This window comes from Solanum pennellii, chromosome 9, assembly GCF_001406875.1.
Source record: "Solanum pennellii chromosome 9, SPENNV200".
Taxonomy (NCBI): domain Eukaryota; kingdom Viridiplantae; phylum Streptophyta; class Magnoliopsida; order Solanales; family Solanaceae; genus Solanum; species Solanum pennellii.
Window position 1 is genome coordinate 70,498,117 of NC_028645.1, and position 19,066 is coordinate 70,517,182.

The 19,066-nt window shown below is 34.1% G+C and overlaps 1 protein-coding gene across 2 annotated transcripts; it reads left to right on the forward strand.

Moving 5' to 3' along the window:
* The first annotated feature begins 9,970 nt into the window (after positions 1–9,970).
* LOC107029562 (probable pectate lyase 8) lies at positions 9,971–14,008 on the forward strand. 2 transcript variants are annotated; one of them, XM_015230998.2, is made up of 6 exons: positions 9,971–10,126; positions 10,286–10,339; positions 10,778–10,852; positions 12,069–12,815; positions 12,903–13,041; positions 13,194–14,008. In XM_015230998.2, exons 1-6 carry the CDS (start codon positions 10,041–10,043, stop codon positions 13,410–13,412), a joined length of 1,320 nt encoding a protein of 439 aa, XP_015086484.1. In that variant the 5' UTR covers positions 9,971–10,040; the 3' UTR covers positions 13,413–14,008. The 2 variants fall into 2 exon arrangements, with proteins under 2 accessions (XP_015086484.1, XP_027775238.1); XM_027919437.1 differs by lacking the exons at positions 9,971–10,126; positions 10,286–10,339; positions 10,778–10,852 and adding an exon at positions 11,219–11,482.
* The last annotated feature ends 5,058 nt before the right edge of the window (positions 14,009–19,066 follow it).

The window sequence follows — 19,066 nt, forward strand, 5'->3', positions numbered from 1 at the left end:
TATGACAAATAATAATGGACGAAGAGAGTACTCCTAACGGAAGAGATGAAAACCTTTGACATCTTATATGCTTCAAAGATAATAAAATGAACAGTAAGAATCAAAATCCAGCTAATCATATTCCCTAATCATGATTAACGAAATGACAAAAATGTGTACGGACATTCACCGAGGGAACCGGTTTTTTAGAGGGCTGGCAACCTCGTGTAAAAGCCTATACTACCGGTGGCCAAAGGCGGATGAGAGGTAGCTGAGGCTTTCACTAAAACTCCTAAAATGTTACATTGTATATATAAGAATTTTTTTTTAAAAAAATTATCTATAAATTAATTTTGAACCTTTTTAACGTGTAAAATTAAAAATTAATTTGGTGATTGAAGATATTAAAATTCACCTTAAAGTTTCAATCGCAATCTTAGGCATTACTTTTTAAAATTATATTTTGATCAGCCACTATTATAAACGTGTAAGATTAAAAATTGATATGGTGATTGATGATTTTAAAACTCACCTTAAAGTTTCAATATCAATCTTAGGCACCACTTTTTAAAATTATATCCCAATCCCCCCTGCTATTAAAAATTGTGATAGAATGAATAATACGTCTTTATCTTTAATTAGAGGTTTCAGGTTCAATTATCCTTAAATATACAATCATTTTTATTATAAAAAATTTTCCTCAAATATAAATATTTTTATACAAATTCAAAAATAATTAAATTTTAATATAAATACTAGACACGGGTACTAAACCAAAAAAAATTGAATAGAAAGGAATGAATAGCACAGACAATGCCGTACGGGGTCCGCAAAATTCGTCAACATCTTCCACATGGAAACGTGTCCACGTATCAAAATGGCACCGTCATCTGCAAGTAAGATAATTTCGGTTAATAATATTATTTGCTTTAATTTATTTATCTTTTTTTTTTAATTTACTCTTTAAAAAGGTGCTCTAACTTGGACAATAGAAAATTATACTATGGAAAAGTTATTTTCTTTTTTTGACAGTTATCTAATTTTTTCGCACTACATATTAAAATTACAAAAACAAATATTTTTAAATATTTTTAATTTTCATATTAGAAAAATTCAAAAATTATCTTTATTTTTAGAACTTCAAGTCAAACCTAAAATAGAAAAAAAAATTGAAACAAAAAAATAGAAACCATTTTTTAAATCACACTCTGTGACAACCTAACGCATATACATATTTCTGTTTACACCCTTTCATCAAAACTTTTTGCTTGCCATGATTTTATACATATAAAAAATCGAATCAAATTAATCAAATAAATAATTAATTTGAGTTTGATTTTTATATATATTAAATTTGATTTTGATTTTTTTTTCAAAAAATTGAAAATAAAAAGTTGAATTGAATCAACGATATATATATATATATATATTGATCAATGGATTATATACATGTATATATTATATTATTGTTTAAGAAGAATTTTAAATATCTTATAGATATTTTCATCAGAATTTATTTTTAAAAATAAATTTAAAAAATTAAGAGAGGTGCATTAACAATTCTAAATGGTAAATGGAACAAAAATACAACATCAATTAAAAAATAAAGAATAAGCAATATATACTCTTATGTCAAATTTCAATATTACACAAAATAAATTCCATTGCAACTTAAGTAAATATAATTTTTTTAAAAAATGAAATGACAAGTCTATAATCTCAATAAATAATGGAATTGTGTTTTAACTCTAATATTAAAATATTAACACACTTATTCTGAATGCAGAAAAATATGTTCAATTACGTTGAATCACAAGATTAAAAGTTGAAAAATGAGAAAAAAAAAAGATAAGAAAATGAGAAGATAAATAATGTAGAGTAAAAAAATTCAAAAGTTAAATTAAAAAAATACAAAGAAGAAATTTAAAATAACATTGCAATTATATTACGTAATTACGCCCAACTATCAACCTTCTTCAAGATTGAAGAGTGTAACTATATGCTTCTAATTATACTCAATCCCCTCTAAATTGATAATTACTAGGTCAGCTAAACAGGTTAAGTCGTGTAAATACATATATTCAATAAAACTCACTAAATACATATATTCAATAAAATTCAGTTTCAATTGACAAAATTCATAAAGAACACTAACATATGTGTTAATTATTTAACACATCAATAGTTCAATAATCATATACCTTGTAGGTACATCATATTTGCCCCTAGGTACACAATATCTTGTCTTTCTTTGTATATCAATTGCATTCAGTATTTTAATAGCAATTTCAAATATTTAACATGAAAATACATTGATACATCCAATATTTCTGTGTAGAGATGGCAATGAGGCGAGGCGGATGTAGGGCACGGTGGATTTAAGATTATGCGGGCCTGGATGAGCTTAAAGTTGTCTGGGATGAATGTGGGGCAGGTTGAAGTGGGTTTCTTAAAAAACTAATGAGGGGCGAGGGCAGGGTGGGGGTGGGATATGTGGTTTTATGCGGATCCGAACTTAATTTTGACTTTTTAGATGTTATAAGAGTGATAGAATATTATTTATTGCGATAATGCACAAATACCCCCCCCCCCAGAAACTATGATCGAAAGCCCAGAGACACACCTTAACTATACTAAGGTCCTATTACCCCCCTAAACTTATTTTTTTTGTAATTTTATTGACCTTTTGTCTTACGTGGCATACTCCGTGACTCGATGCGATTGAAGTGCGTGAGAGATATTTGGATGCCATGTAAGCCAAAGAGGTAGACAAAATTACAAAAAAAATAAGTTCGGGGGAAGGGGGTGGGTGGGTAAATGGACCTTAGTTTAGTTAAGATGTGTCTTTGAGATTTCGGTCATAGTCTAGGAGGGTACTTGTGCATTTTTCCTTATTTATTTATTAAGATAATTTCTTTAAATCTACTAAAATTTTCAAGATAGTTTAAAAAAATAAAAAAAAATAAAAAAATTCAAGATACTAGATACTAGATAGTAAATGAAGATGATCCGATAAAAAATACTCAATAGAATTCTTATATGTTTCCCAATTGACCTTTAAAAAAAAAATAAACTTTAAGTTACTATACATTAAATTAGTATAACTTAATGAAAAAATGAATTTATTTTTATGAATTTTACTTTAAGTATCAAGCTCAACTAGAAAAAGAAAAACTTTAGGCAAGGTGTGTTCATGCGAGATTGTCACGCCCTGAGAGCACCCCAAGGCATGAGACAATGTACAAAACTCTGAAAAGTCTCATAGCATTTCGTTGCATTCGATATAGAAATAGAGCTAAATTAAAACTCATTTTAATCCGAAATATCAGAAACTTCATTAAAAGAAATACTTGAAATAGACAACGAAAGTCTTAGTCTCACATGACCATTTAGGCACAATCTTTAAACATATTAGTGACACGACCCTTTACAATCGAAAAGACTACTAAATGTCTATTATACGAGTAAAAGGAAACATAAAGGTTCTTGTCCTCGAATCCATGAGAACATACCAAGTCTTGGAGGATTAGCAATCCAAGCACTTCAATCTAGCTAGAGAAGATCACTTTGCGAAAACCTACACTTGTAGTAAAAACATGAAGAAATATATATTCACACACAAAAATGTACTATGTATGATGACCATGCAAAAACATGCTTTATAAAGGGACATTTTTTTTTGAAAGTCATGCATATGTCAATTTGAGAAAAACTTCATGAATATAAGCACGATAGACGTAATATCCATACATAAGCCGCCCCACACATGTCATATATTCACATTAGGACATAATCAACATTTAAACCATTATCTCTACATTTAGTCTCCACCTCAAGTAACCTTGAAGCTATACCATGTGCAATGTATGAATGACGTCCCATACTACCATCCACACTATGCACCACCTTAAGGTCAACAAAAATGAACTTATCATTCAATCTTTTCACCTTAGGACAATTTATTCATAAGAGACACAAACAATTCATAAGTCATAACATTACATTAAGACCCTCATCTAAGACAACCCCTAAGTCATACTTGTGCAATGCATGAGTAGCATTCCATACTACTACTCACACTAAATACTCCTTTTGAAGCCACCACAAACTAGACACACTCACATTCATTAAGTCATGACAAGGAAAGTAAAGCATAAGTACAATCCAAGTAAAGCATGCATATTCTCATTTAGACTTTAAGTCAACATTCTTCATATGCTTCATTTAGAACTTTTTCGTTCTTTAAGGACGCATTTATTCATTAGTCATTAAGACTTAGAGAACTCACTATAACCCTCTTAAACCTACTCGTGCAATGCATGGATGACATCTCATACGACCACCCACACGTCATAGAGCCTCTCAAGAATCATAATGCACATCTCACATGATGAGAATAAGCGTTTAACTGACATAGACCGTGAGAGCTAGATCATGAAATCCGATCTTCTTCCCTCACACCGAAATTAGAGGCGGTCTACTTGCCTAAGGTAAATCGATATTTAGCTTAAGTAGATCTACTAGCTAGACCTATGCAGACACATAGTTATGATATAAGGAGGTTGATACTTGATACCTCGCCTCAACTCATGGATGTGTACCCATCTTATTAAATATCCACTCGGTGCTTAGCCGACGTTCCTATAGAGTCATTCATTTTTTAGTTCATCATTAAGGGGAAAAAATTGTTATCAAATACCCCGCCTCAACTCATGGTTGAGTATCTATCTCATAGGATTGCTACTAGGTACCCCGCCTCAACTCATGGATGAGTATCTATCCCATCCCAACATTCATATATTGAATAACTTATGGAGTATTGAGATTACTACTAGATACTATGCCTCAACTCATGGATGAGCATCTATCTCAAACCCTATATTCATTCAATATGAAGAGATAAACAGATTGTTACTAGACACTCCGCCTCAACTCATGAATGATCATTCATCTCCAATCCTCAATTCATTCATTAGGAAGGGATATACGAATTGTTACTAGACACTCCTCCTCAACTCAAAGATGAGTATCCATCCCCACTCCCACATTCATTCATAAGTGCACAATGAGAATAACCTTTCAATGGACACTACTTCATTAACTTAGTCATAGAAACTTCATTCATTCTTAATTCATGAGTCTGTATGTGAGAATAGCCTTTCACATAAAACCTCATCATTCATAAGTGTTAATTAAGAATAAGGCTTCATTCATAATATTATTACATTTAAGACATGATTATAACACCTTCATAGACATCAGACACATGCACTTCACTTTATGATCATACATAGACCCTTCATGCATATGTAGGCACAAGAAGATATTCATCAACTCAATACCATATTATACTTACACATTCACCTTACAAGTGGATCAACATCAAATTTACAATTCTAATTCATCAAGTGATTGATCAAAACTTGCCTTCAAGGCCATGAATCGCAAATCACCAACACACCAATAATCCACTATGATCAAGGCATATACAATTCAATTATTTAAAGTAATCTAGACATAATTCATTCACATACATTCATCATCAATCAACCCACTTCATCAAGCTCAAGTTAAAAATTGAAGGGAGTCATGGGTTCATATAGTATTCTTTCATAAATCATCAATCAAACAGTGATTCAATCATATAATGCCATTAAAAACACTTTAAAATTGTTTAGTAAGTAACCCATGAGATTGAATGAAACTTGATGTTTATCTTGAACTTGAAAACTTGAAATTGACTCTAGGATGAAAACTAACCTTAGATGAAGCATTGCCATACCTCAATAGATGAAATCCACTAAAACTGCACTCAATTAGCCCTCCTCTTCAAGAACTAAGAATTTTTCTTCTCTTGGTTCTTTAGTGGAGTTATAAAGAGAAGATATTTGAGAGAGAGGGATTTTGATTTGGGAATTTCGATTAATGAATCTAAAATAGTCCTTTGACACGTTTAAATATTCTAAAAATATGTTAATAACTCAAAAATAACCATTGATATACTTATTAGGACTTGGGGTGAATTTATCAATTTACCCCTACCAAGGTCGAACTTAAACCAGATTGCAGGTGCTAAACGACGGCTCCCCGTCCACGGACCCTGGATGGGTTGACTCCCTATACTGTCACCTCATCGTTTGGTTTAGATACATGGATGCCCTTCCGCGGTTCACCATATTTTGGGCATCTTTGTGGTTTCAAAGGGTCTTGGGGGTTAGGCTTTAAGGTCCTCCTCAAGGACCCTTAGGGTGGTCCTTGGAGGGTCGTACCTTGGCGTCTAAACCATAAACACCTCAACCATGACTCGGGACAACATCAAACACATTTTAACCTCAAGACAAACTCACACACTCACTAATTAGGCTCTAGTTTCACTAATTCAATTTTTAGGGTCGTTACAGGGGTGAGTCTTGTTAACCTCATTTACTTTCGTATGTTTTAATAATGACAAATACATTCACTAACTAGTTATATGATGCAGGAAAAGAACGAGATGCCTTACCATAAACAAACTCTAAATCCAAGAAGGATTGCAGGAATCAAACAAATCATGAAGAGATCCAGTTAAGAAGGAAAGTGAATATTTGATCAATCAGATCAAATATCACAGCTTGCAAAAATCAAAGGAATGTACACAAGAAAGTTTTCTCAAGTAAAATCATAAAGACATATCGAGAAGAAATACAGGACGAAGCAGTCAAGCTCACAATTAGGGGAAATCAAATCAAAGAATGAAGATCAAGCCAAGACTCAAGGTCCTCAAGCAAAGGAAAAAATTGTTTTTTCATGCACATATCTGATATGGAAATGACTCAAAAAATCAATCACAAAGTGAATCAAGGATAAAATCACAAAGATCCTTGATTCAAACACCTTTGGGTTTCTGACAAGAGCACTCACTATATAAACTTTCTCAACCGTTTGTGTGAAGCACACAACTTCACTTAAACTTATTTATTTCTTCTTTCATCTTTGATAAAGTTTTGTACACATGAGTGAAAAATTGTAAAAGAAAAAGAGAAGAAAAAATTATGAGAGTAGGTTATACAAGTAGATGTAGAGTCGAAAGTAGAATATCTGATTTGCATATCAGACAGAATTGGATGACTACTCATTTTGTACAACCAAGTCTAAAGTGAGCTCTAAAGGAAACCCTTGAAACTCAAGGGTATTGGACTAGGCACTACATTGGTGATCCTAACCAATATAAAATTTTTCGTGTTCATTTACTTTTAGTCAATTACTTTGTTTTACTCTATGAACTAACATGCATGATTAGTCAACTATCTCACATAGATAGTCGACTAGACAAATATTTTAATTCACTTCCTTCTCTTGAATTTCAGGTCTATGCGAGGAAGGTTGAAAATGGAAAAAAATAGTTATGCCGAGCGGGTTAAAAAATTTGCGAGTTAAAGCTCAACCTACACTCTTCACCCCATTACCATCCCTATTTTTGTGTATAATAGCTAGTATATCTATGCATGATTATAGATTTGCTTGAGAAGATGCTTATTTATATTCAATGTGTACGTAAAATACATCTACCTAGTATCAAATTTATGATATAACGATGAACAACTTTCACATATAACAAACAAAAAAAATCTTATTCGTATGTTATGACTACAGTTTGCATAATTGCGCTTCATAACAAAATTTATGTTTGGTATGACTATTTCGCTATACATATATACAAAAGAAGCTGACTATTTCGCTACATATATAAAAAAGAAGCAATTGTATAATCTATTTCGGTATACATATACAAAAGAATCAATTGTATAATTTGTGTTTGTATAAAGCGAGAAAAACAAAAGAAAACTGACAAGGGAAAATCGTATTTGTATAATCACAAGTGTATAGGACAAAAATATATGCATTTGAATTTGTATATACAATTTTCTCTCGCTTTATGCAAACACAATGTATACAAAGTAAGAGATGTGAGTGAGAGCGACGAGCGAGATCTGGGGAAGTGGCGAGCGAGATCAGGGAGAGGGGAGAGAGAAGACGAAAATACATGTATATATACAATTTCTCTTTCTTTATTCAAACATAAATACCTTTTGTGTTTGTATAAAAGCGAGAGAGGCGAGCGATACTGCCAGCGAGAATGAGAGTGGTGAGCGAGATTCCACTAGGAAGAGAGGAGAAATAACAACCGTTGCTAAGGGTACGATTAAATCAAATTATGTCTATAACATTTAATTTGAATTAATAGCTTGCTATTATATATAATTTTCCCCATAACTATTTAAATACACATACTTATAAATAGATGTGTGTATAATATGATTATGTTTGAAATAGTGTCTTTTCAATAACAAAAAACGAAATTAATTACATAGCAAGAAAAAAAGAAGGTAGAGAGGAAGTACGAGCAAAAGAAAAAGTAAAAAATTATTAAATTATTTTACGGTACAAGGAAATTTAGTAAATTTGATAAAAATGTTAGTTCGAATTATAAATTTTCATTTCAATTCCCTCTTGGCTTTCCAAACGTGCCCATAATTAGTGAGGTTGAAAAAGTGGTCCCACGTATGCGGTGAATAGATTGACTAAAACCATATATAGGTGGTTGAATTTAATATTTAACGAAAGAGGAAGAATATTTAAGAAAAAGGGACTACTCCATTTTTCCATTAACAAGTGTGGTACGTGAGTGACCGACGCAACTTCACACGTGTAAGTCGGTGGCAGTTTAATTAGGTATAAGAAGATATTGTTATAATTCCTTTTCTCAAATTTACAAATACTTAGGAAATTTAACTTTTACATATTTGATGGTGTAATAAATTTTTTTTACAATATCAAGTAAACCTATAAAAGTATAGAAAACCACTTATAAGTTATAATTAGTGAAATTAACAATTTTGTTTTAAAGTAATCTTCTTCAAAAAGTTAAATATACTAGTATTATAAAAAAAAAATTAAATGGATAGGGTATATAAATGAAACTCACATTTTTTGGAAAATCATTATAAAACTTTCTCAAACTATTTTAAGATACAAAGAAATTATACAACACACTCTTATTGTTATTATAGTTAGGCTCTCCAAATAAGGAAGCGTTTCCAAGTTAGTAACATCATAATTTTGATCTAAAAAATTAATATCAATAATTAAATTGTAGATAGCCACAATATCAAATTTAAATATAAGAATTGAAATCCTTACCATGATAACTAATGACTCCTTACTGTATGTGAATAAAGTAAAAATTATTCTTTCTTGCTAATCTTCAAAATGGCAGTTGGTTAATACAAAAATTAACAAAATAAATCCTTATACAATTAGGGGTGGATTATACTCTTGTTATTTATTATTCTGTGCTAGTTTATCCTACCCTTAGGTGGGGTAAACTAATATCAATTTTGATATATAAATTTAGCTTAAAATTAGTTGTATTTAAAATCAAATAAATCTTTTATGTTGGTTTTGAAAGCATTTTAATATTATTAAATTATGATTTTCATCAATATTTTGTTTCAATTTATATGATTATTTTTTTTAATTTGTCCCAAAATTTTCTTTTACATTTTCATAGTCGTAATGATTTTACTTTAAAATTTCTCATTTATTCTTAATAAAATAATATATAGTTATACAAATAGTCACAGTATTTTAGGCCATAAATTTAAAAAAAATTTATTTTAATTCCTAATTATCCTTTAAGTTTTGATTCATAAGCAAAAACTATAAGTTAGAAATGCTTAACTTATGACATATTTTAACTTAAAATTAAATATTTATAAACAGTTTATTAATTGACCAAAACACATTACGTAGAAATTATTTTAACTAAAAAATATTTGTACCAAAACTAATAATAATACCACTTATTTTGAAACGAGTTAAACAAATATTGTAAATTGGGGGTTAAGTCTAATTCGAAGAATGTCAAAAGTTAGGCAACTAGAGAGTATCACTAGCACTTCCCGCTATCTTCTCTCTCTTACTTTTTTCTCCTATAAAAACGTTTCTTCCATTCAACCTTTTTCTCCGACTCAATTTCACTCACATTTCTATAGAGAGAGCTCTGCTTTTTTATTTCTCCAATGGCGATTTATTGGAGATCGTGTCTCTCTCTTTCTGCATTGCTAATTTTGATGCTACTAGTCATCAATGTCAACCCCAGTCACAGGTAATTGAACCTTTTCCATTCATCCAGAAGCTAATTTTCGACAATGTCGAAGCAAACAACTTGAATTTCTGAATTTGAGTGTGACTCTGTTTCTGATTAGTTTGAAATTATTACGATTTGCTCATTGGATGTACTTTTTTTTTTTTAAAAAAAATTCAGTGCTGAAGAAGCAGAGCAATTCCAGAGCTTAAAGAACTTGACAATGGCGAATAGGTACATTTTTGATTTTCTTCTAACGTCTCGTTGTTAAATACCATTTGATTTGCTCTTTCTACGATATAGCTGTGCATGTAGTATTGGTAAGTTTTAATGTGCATCCTACAACACAATCCTGATCGTATAGATTGGATCAGGAAAAAATTGGTTCTCGAGCAAAATAATTGCCCCATAATGATCTGCTCCTTCACCGTCATATTCAACATTGAATTTGAAAAAAGTCTCACATTGATGTTTGATGAGATGAGTGGTCTCATTGAGCTAGTTTTGGAGTGTGAGTTCAGTCCAAGACATAATATTACATAATTCTTTTCATTTTGCCTGAAATTGGGCGTTGAATTCATTATCTATACTTTTCATTTTGTATTTGCAAATCAAGGCTCAATATCGATGGTTCTGTTCCTAACATTCAATTTTCTATTTCAAATTTTGCAGTTTAAGTGAAGAAAATGTACCAAACCATGAACATGCTGTAGATGATCCAGAAAAGGTGGTTTCAATGGTAGATATGTAAGTTTTCTCTGTTTCTCTCTCATCAGAATGCTGCTAATATTTGGTCAGTAGGGAGTATTAAAAAATATTAATATTTATTTTCCCTATTCCCTTTACCTATCTACATTCATGTGCTTACATAAATGAACTGTACTAGAAGTAATTAACCCCTCACATGATCCATTTACATCATCAACACACAAAATTAAATGCATTACCCCAGTTACTACACCATTTACCCCTCCCCCCACCTACTCAATTTTCACCAAATTCATCCCCTCTCAATTCTCTTGTTTGACAGTAAAGAATATATCGCACATGCAATGTGCCCTAAGTCAGCTTTTATGAGCCCAATTAACTTAAACTAATCCTGTTATTAAGTTAATCAGAAAATTCAGTTTAAATATTTGCTTCGAGTTATGTGATAGCAGTACTTTATAATATAGGCAGGCATCCAATCCGGTATTAGTACGGAACTCGAAATACCTTTTTGGAGAATTTAATCATTGATTAGCAAGGGCAAGGCCATGTTATGTTATGTTGTAGCATCTCCTTTTTGTTTTCACGTGGTCTTTGTTGCCAGATCCGCACATTTTGCTTTGTTTCATGTGTCTTTTTCTTTCACGTTATCTATGGATTATGTTGGAGGTAGCTTTACATACCAAGAACATAGTTGGTTCAGTTTTGTGTTTTAACTTATTTTTCAATCCAACACTCACCTTTATCTTAAATCACAGGCCAAAATCACCCTATTTGCTTCACGTGACTTAAAGATTAGGTAAATAGTGTGTTGTGCTTTCACTTGTATTTTGTGACAAAGTGAAAGCGATCAGATCTGAGCTCACACCAGTAAATCCAAAGATCCAGCAGCTGGCTGAACAGAACTGACATACACATGCCCATATTAAATGACACTTGTATGTTAATAAAGATTAAAATTATACTACCGACATTATAGATGCATTTATCAGCCCACCTTATAGATTTATTAATTGCACAAGGCAAACGGAAAAAGTACCAGTTCCGTAAGGACCCTTATTCCCCAGCCCCACTTGTATCACTTTAATAACTAACTACTTCACCTCAAATGCATTACTAAATTTGTTCATATATGTCTAATCAAGATCAACCAATTTTTATTTATATACTAGAATTATTAGTAATTGAATAGGTTTAGTGACTTCCTACATTTAATCATGTGAACAGAGCTAAACTAACATTGTTGATAATACAGGAGCATTAAGAATAGTACAGAGAGGAGGAAATTGGGTTTTTTCTCATGTGGAACTGGAAATCCTATTGATGATTGTTGGCGTTGTGACCGTAATTGGCAACGTAACCGCAAGCGCCTAGCTGATTGTGCTATTGGATTCGGACGTAATGCTATTGGTGGCCGTGATGGCAAGTACTATGTTGTCACTGACCCAAATGATGATGACCCTGTAAATCCCAGACCTGGAACACTTCGTCATGCTGTTATTCAGGACAGACCGTTGTGGATTGTCTTTAAACGAGATATGGTTATTACACTTAAACAAGAGCTAATTATGAACAGTTTCAAGACAATTGATGGCCGTGGTGTCAATGTTCATATTGCCAATGGGGCTTGTATAACCGTCCAATTTGTTACTAATATTATTATTCATGGCATCAATATTCATGATTGTAAACCAACTGGTAACGCCATGGTACGTAGTTCACCAAGTCACTTTGGATGGAGGACAATTGCTGATGGAGATGGCATTTCCATTTTTGGGTCTAGCCATATTTGGGTTGATCACAACTCTCTTGCTAACTGTGCTGATGGCCTAATCGACGCGATCATGGGATCAACTGCTATTACCATCTCCAACAATTATTTTACACACCATAATGAGGTGATGTTATTAGGCCACAGCGACTCCTATGTTAGAGATAAGATTATGCAGGTGACTATTGCTTACAACCATTTTGGTGAGGGTCTTATTCAGAGAATGCCAAGGTAAAATTTGTTTTATTCCACTTCTTAACATTTTTATTCTCTGTAAATTCTAGTGCTTAAAGGTATTATCAATTGATCGATATACAGGTGTAGACATGGTTATTTTCATGTGGTGAACAATGACTATACACATTGGGAGATGTATGCCATTGGTGGCAGCGCTTCTCCTACGATAAACAGCCAAGGCAACAGATATCTCGCTCCGGCCAACCCTTTTGCCAAACAGGTAAATTTCAGACTAAGCTTAATCTGTTGCTAAGTTAAGTGGAACTCATACTCTGGAAATACAAAACCACCAAAAGAAAATAGAATGGACTATAAATCAGAGCTCTAAGTGATTCACTTTGGACTCAAAATCAAGGACTTTTTGGTTGGCAGGTGACACATAGAGTGGAGCAATCAGATGTGTGGAAGCATTGGAACTGGAGATCAGAGGGAGACCTTATGCTTAATGGAGCCTTCTTTACGCCATCTGGACACGGTGCTGCAGCCAGCTATGCTAGGGCTTCAAGCTTAGCAGCAAAGGCCTCTTCCCTGGTTGGCACTCTTACTTCAAATGCTGGTGCGCTTACATGTCGCAGGGGCTACCAATGTTAATGTCTAAGACATTGACACAACCACATATTACCTTCACCTGTCCCGTGAAATTGTCGTGTAATCTAGCCAATTTTATACCTTCTTTACCTTGCATCCCTTTCTAAATACCTCACCAGCAAGATACATATGTATTTCCTTGATACTTAAAAGTATTCGAACCCCCCTTGTTCAGTGTTCCATCTGTCTAATATAGCAACGCTCAACCTCGCCCTGCCTCAACGAGAAAATTTTAACTCAGAGGATCTGTGGAACAGGTGTTGAAGTGTTGTACCCTACACATCGCATTTCTCCTTAGTCATTCCCTTTCTCTCCTACCACGTTTGCTTAAAATCTGATCACCAACTACTTCTCTTGCTTACGGTTGATAGGAAATCGACCTTTTTCTTCCCTCTCCTCTTGATATGGAGCATTAAGAAACATAGTACCAAAGAGATTGCAGAAAACATGCACAATAAAAAGAAGAAGACAATGAAAGCTGATTTTTCTGGTTTATTGTTAAACATGTTTAGCTTTAAGTGTTGAAACTGGCATCTTATATAATGTAATTATTATGCTTTTCCTTCATAATTCAAGTTATTTCTGCCTAATTTTTATTACTTTCCCCTCTGTTTAATTTTCTATAAATATCACCAAAAGTTGAGTTATTATGATGACAATTACAGTTTTGCTTCACCTTAATTATCAGTATTGCAGTAGATGAATTTTTGGTGAGGGCTATTCATTATTTAAATTAGATTGGTTCAGACTTTTAAGGTACTTTTGAAATTATGAGTTCAGACTTAGTGCTTGTTGAAACTTCAGGAATTTAATTTTTCACATAAATATTTATATCACGAGTCAATAATATTGGATTCTATTGAGATCATAGCACAGGGGGCTGCATCCACCACGATATGGATGCCACAAGAATTGCATGTGAGATTAGGCAGGTGGTACATGCCTATTCCTTACCTATACAACATGCCATTTTCTTTCCCATGAGTATCTTCCAGGCTGCATACAGCCACGTGAAAGTACTTCATCATGAGTCCGGCATCAAAACATGACACTTTTTGAATTATAAACACCAAAAAGAACCTCTCTCTAAAAACACACATCAAAACCGACAGTTCAGCCATTTGAAACTAGATAATAAAGTATTCATATCAAATTGGCTTTAATAATTTCTCATTTTCACTACAATTATCCAAATGAAATGTTAATTCAAGCAATAACATTATTATCAAGGAAATTTCTAATCTAAATAAAGTTAAATCAAGTCTAGATAGACCATACTACTACTAGTTCATTTTCAAATTCAAGTCAACCATTTCTCGACTCTTATAAACTCTATGCAATTTTAACATCAATTAATATGCTTCAACTAGACACTGGTGCCACAACTCCTCAAACGACAATGAAAAAAACGTCAACCTGAAGGCATCTTAGAGCATGTTTGACAATTGATATTGTGGCTAAAATAACTTATATTTAGAAACACTTTTTTTTTTAAAAAAATATAACTTTTTATAACAGTACTTAAAAAAATAATAATTTTTGTTTGACAAATTATTTGAAAAATGCTTTTGATAAGCCAACTCTGTTTGATTAATCATTTAAAAAAAATATTTTTGATAGTCAAATTACGAAAATTGACAAGTATCAATGCATTTTTAATATTAAGATTATTTTGTAGAGAGATTATTTTAAAATATTTATTATTAAATTTTAATTGATTTTTTATTTTTACTAAATTAATAGACATATTTAAATTTTCAACTAATATCATACATACATAAATAATTTTTTTAAATGTTGAGATAATATTGATAAAATAGTTTGAATATAATTAAAAACATCAATCAAAATGAATTTAAAAATCATTCTACAAATTAAATCACTACATATGGACCTTTTCGCGAACAAAGTGATAATCAATTTCAATATGCTTCGACCTTTGATAAAAGACAGGATTGGCAGTGAGATAAATGGCACTGATGTTATCACAGAATATCACAGGAGGACAAGGACAAGGCAATCGGAGTTCCTTGATCAAACTAGCTATCCAAGATACTTCTGATGCGGCAAATGCAATGGCACGATATTCAGCTTCAGTGCTTGGATATTCAGCTTCAGTGCTGGACCGAGCTACTACCTTTTGCTTCCGTGATGACCAACTGATTAGATTAGGACCATAATATACCGCAAAGCCATGATGAGAACGACGATCATCAGGATCAGCAGCCCATCTGTATCACAGTAGATATTTATAGTACATGAAGTGGATGGATTAATGGAGATACCATGCGTAAGGGAGCCTTTGAGATAGCGAAGGATCCGTTTCACGGCTTTCCAATGATCCAATGTAGGATTCTGCATGTATTGGCAAACACGACTAACCGAGAAGGAGATCTCTGGTCGCGTAATGGGAGCGCCAACAATGCTCCTAAATGATGATGGATCATCAAAGGTTTCACCATGTTTGGACAAATGAAATGTGGGGTCCGCTAGAGAAGGAAAAGGCTTGCAATCTGTCATTTTTGTTCGAGTGAGTAAATCTCGAACGTAGCTAGTTTGAGAGAGATGCATCCCAGATCCGGCACGACTAACTTCAATACCCAAGAAAAATGAGAGATTACCAAGGTCTTTTAAAGAGAACTCGAGATCAAGAGATTGGGTGAATGAGGATATATAAGAGGGATCACTACCCGTTATGATGATGTCGTCCACATAAACTAAGAGGTAGGTAGTGGAAGAAGGAGTATGACGGACAAACAAGGATGAGTCAGAGTAACAACAAGTATAACCATGCGATAGGAGAAATGTTTTGAGCTTGAGAAACCAGGCGCGAGGAGCTTGCTTTAGTCCATATAACACTTTCGACAAGCGACACACAATGTGGGTGAGACTTGTCAATAAAGCCTGGTGGTTGAGACATGTAAACAACCTCCGTAAGGTCACCATTAAGGAATGCATTGTTAACGTCTAATTGCTTAAGAGCCCAACCTTTAGTCACTGCATAAGATAAAACAAGTCTGATGTTGAAGGTTTGACAACTGGGCTGAATGTATCATGAAAATCCACCCCCTCTTCTTGATGAAAACCTTTGGCAACTAAGCGAGCTTTGTACCTTTCGATTGAACCATTTGCTCGTCGCTTAATACGGTATACCCATTTGCAACCCACCACATTTGCATTGGGAGGGTAGGGAACAAGTGTCCAAGTGCAGTTGCGGCAGAATGCTTGATATTCAGCTTCCATGGCGCACAACCACTCAGGAGAGGATGCAGCTTGCTTATGGGTTTTTGGTTCACTTGCTACAACGGATGAAACTGGGGTAGGATGGCGAGATACAACAAGTGTTTTAGGCTTGAGGGAATTTGTTTGAGATCGTGTGGTCATAGGATGATTGGAAGAAGTAGCAGGACGGAAATATGTGGGAGCATTCTGATATGTGCTTGAAGCAGAGGACGCGACGGTGGGCGGAAATGTATTGTGTGGTGGAGATGTTGTGGTAGATGAATGAGGTACTGGTAGGACTCGAGTGGGTAGTGAGGATGAGGAAGGGGAATCTGCTAGTGAATGGAGTAAAGGTGAGGCAGCAGATGTGGGAAAAGCATTGGAAATTGATTGTAGAGACGTTAAGGATGAGGGTGGTGAGTTGTCACTGGAGCTAGAAGAAATTTTTTTGTAATGAGGATAGGGAAATTTATCTTCATCGAACGTCACATGACGAGCAATATACATCCTATTGGTTGGGGATAATGACATATATAACCTTTACGCTTCGAACTATAACCCAAGAAGACACACGGAAGAGAGCAAAAATCAATTTTATGATGAATGTAAGGACGTAGAAAAGGGTAGCATAGACACCCAAATTTTTGAAGGAGTTGGTAGTCCGGTTGGATGATAATATAGAGCTTGATAGGGTGATTTAAAGTATAATATGGGAGTGATGGTACGTTTATGTAGGTATGTGGCGGTAGAAAAAACATGCTCCCAGTATTGATATGGAAGACATGCGTGAGCAAGTAAAGTTAGTCCTTTCTCCACAATGGTGCGGTTACGTCTTTCTTTAGCCCCATTTTGTTCGTGAGTGTGAGGAAAAGAGAGACGATGAGTTATGCCGATGGATTGGGCATATGAAGACACATTACGATACTCCCCACCCCAATCAGTTTGCAAAGTTTTGATGTTTTTGCCAAATTGTGTGGAAACCATCTTATGAAAGTATTTAAAAACATCAAAAACTTGTGATTTTGTTGACAAGAAAAATATCCAAACAGATTTAGTAGAATCATCAAGAAACTGAACAAAATACTTATTTCCATTAATAGAAAGATGCGGAGAAGGCCCCCAAACATCAGAATACACCAAATCGAAAGGGAATAAACTACGACTTGAGGAAGACGCTAACTGGAGCCTATGACTTTTTCCTAATTGACAAGATCCACAAACTGCAGGCATTTTGTTGGAAGTCATTGGAATATTAAAATTAGAGACTAGACGACGTAAAAGTTGCTCATGAGGATGATCAAGGCGTTCATGCCACACTTGGAGTGATGCTCGAGATATGACAAAGGCGCGAGGAGTTGAGGATGAGATAACAGGAAGCCCACCACCTTCTAAACGATATAAACCATCATCAATTGACCCGCGAAGTAGTATTTTTCCCTGAGGATCCTTCACAAAACAACATGAGGGGTGAAATTCCATAAAGACATTATTATCTTTAGTAAATTGAGAAACACTCAGTAAACTCTTGGTGATGGAAAGAACATGAAGAATTTTATTAAGATGAAGAGTTCGAGTAGCACACAAAATCTTAGAGGAGCCGATGTGATTAATAGAGAGTTTTTGGCCATTACCTACAACAAGTTGATCCTCACCATTATAGTCCGTGTGAATAGATAGTTGAGACAAGTCTGACGTAACATGATTGGTGGCACCTGAGTCCACCAACCATGAATTATCAATAATAGCCGAAGGAGACATCATAGAATTAGTCGAGGGAGTAACCATATTGGCTTGAGGACGGTTAGAGGATCGGTTTGGTGGGTAGGCATCCATGTTGTTGCGGTTGTAGCAATTACGAGCATGGTGGTTGGGTTTCTCACATATTTGACAGATTATGCGATGTGATGATCTATTAGAGGAACGAGGGGGGTTGGTATTGGTCGGGCGAGTGGAGGATTTTTGAGAGGTGGTGACACTTTGTTGATTAGGATATCTAGTGATTGGGGAGCGGTTGGAGTATTGACGAGATATGGCATTGGCTTGAAGTTGGAGGGATTTGGTTTCCTCAGCCAGTTTCTCCTCTTCTTGGAGAAGTAAATCAAGAAGTAAGTCAGTGGTGAGGTTATCAAGGTGAGGGTTAATGGCAGAGCGAAAAAGGTCCATAGGAAGAGTCTAGTCCGAACAAAATAGCACTCATAAGTTCTTCGTCTGTAATGGGACGGGCAGCAAGGGCTAGACTATGGGATATAGTTGGTTTCTTGTCAACATAGTCCATAATGGTTGAAGAACCCTTAGTGGTGGTTTGGAGTTGGTGGCGAAGTTGCATGACGCGAGCTCGGGATTGAGATTGATAAAGGTTGGAAAGATATGACCAAGCTTCACGAGTGGTACAAATGTGCATTATGTAAGGTATGATAGAATGGCTCATGGTAGTT

What these genes read in the sequence shown, in the direction of transcription:
- LOC107029562 (XM_015230998.2), top strand. Translation starts at nt 10,041, where the DNA reads ATGGCGATTTATTGGAGATCGTGTCTCTCTCTTTCTGCATTGCTAATT. An exon ending in AACTTGACAATGGCGAATAG is followed by an intron (nt 10,340 to 10,777) that starts GTACATTTTTGA and finishes CAAATTTTGCAG; the next exon opens with TTTAAGTGAAGAAAATGTAC. An exon ending in GTGGTTTCAATGGTAGATAT is followed by an intron (nt 10,853 to 12,068) that starts GTAAGTTTTCTC and finishes TTGATAATACAG; the next exon opens with GAGCATTAAGAATAGTACAG.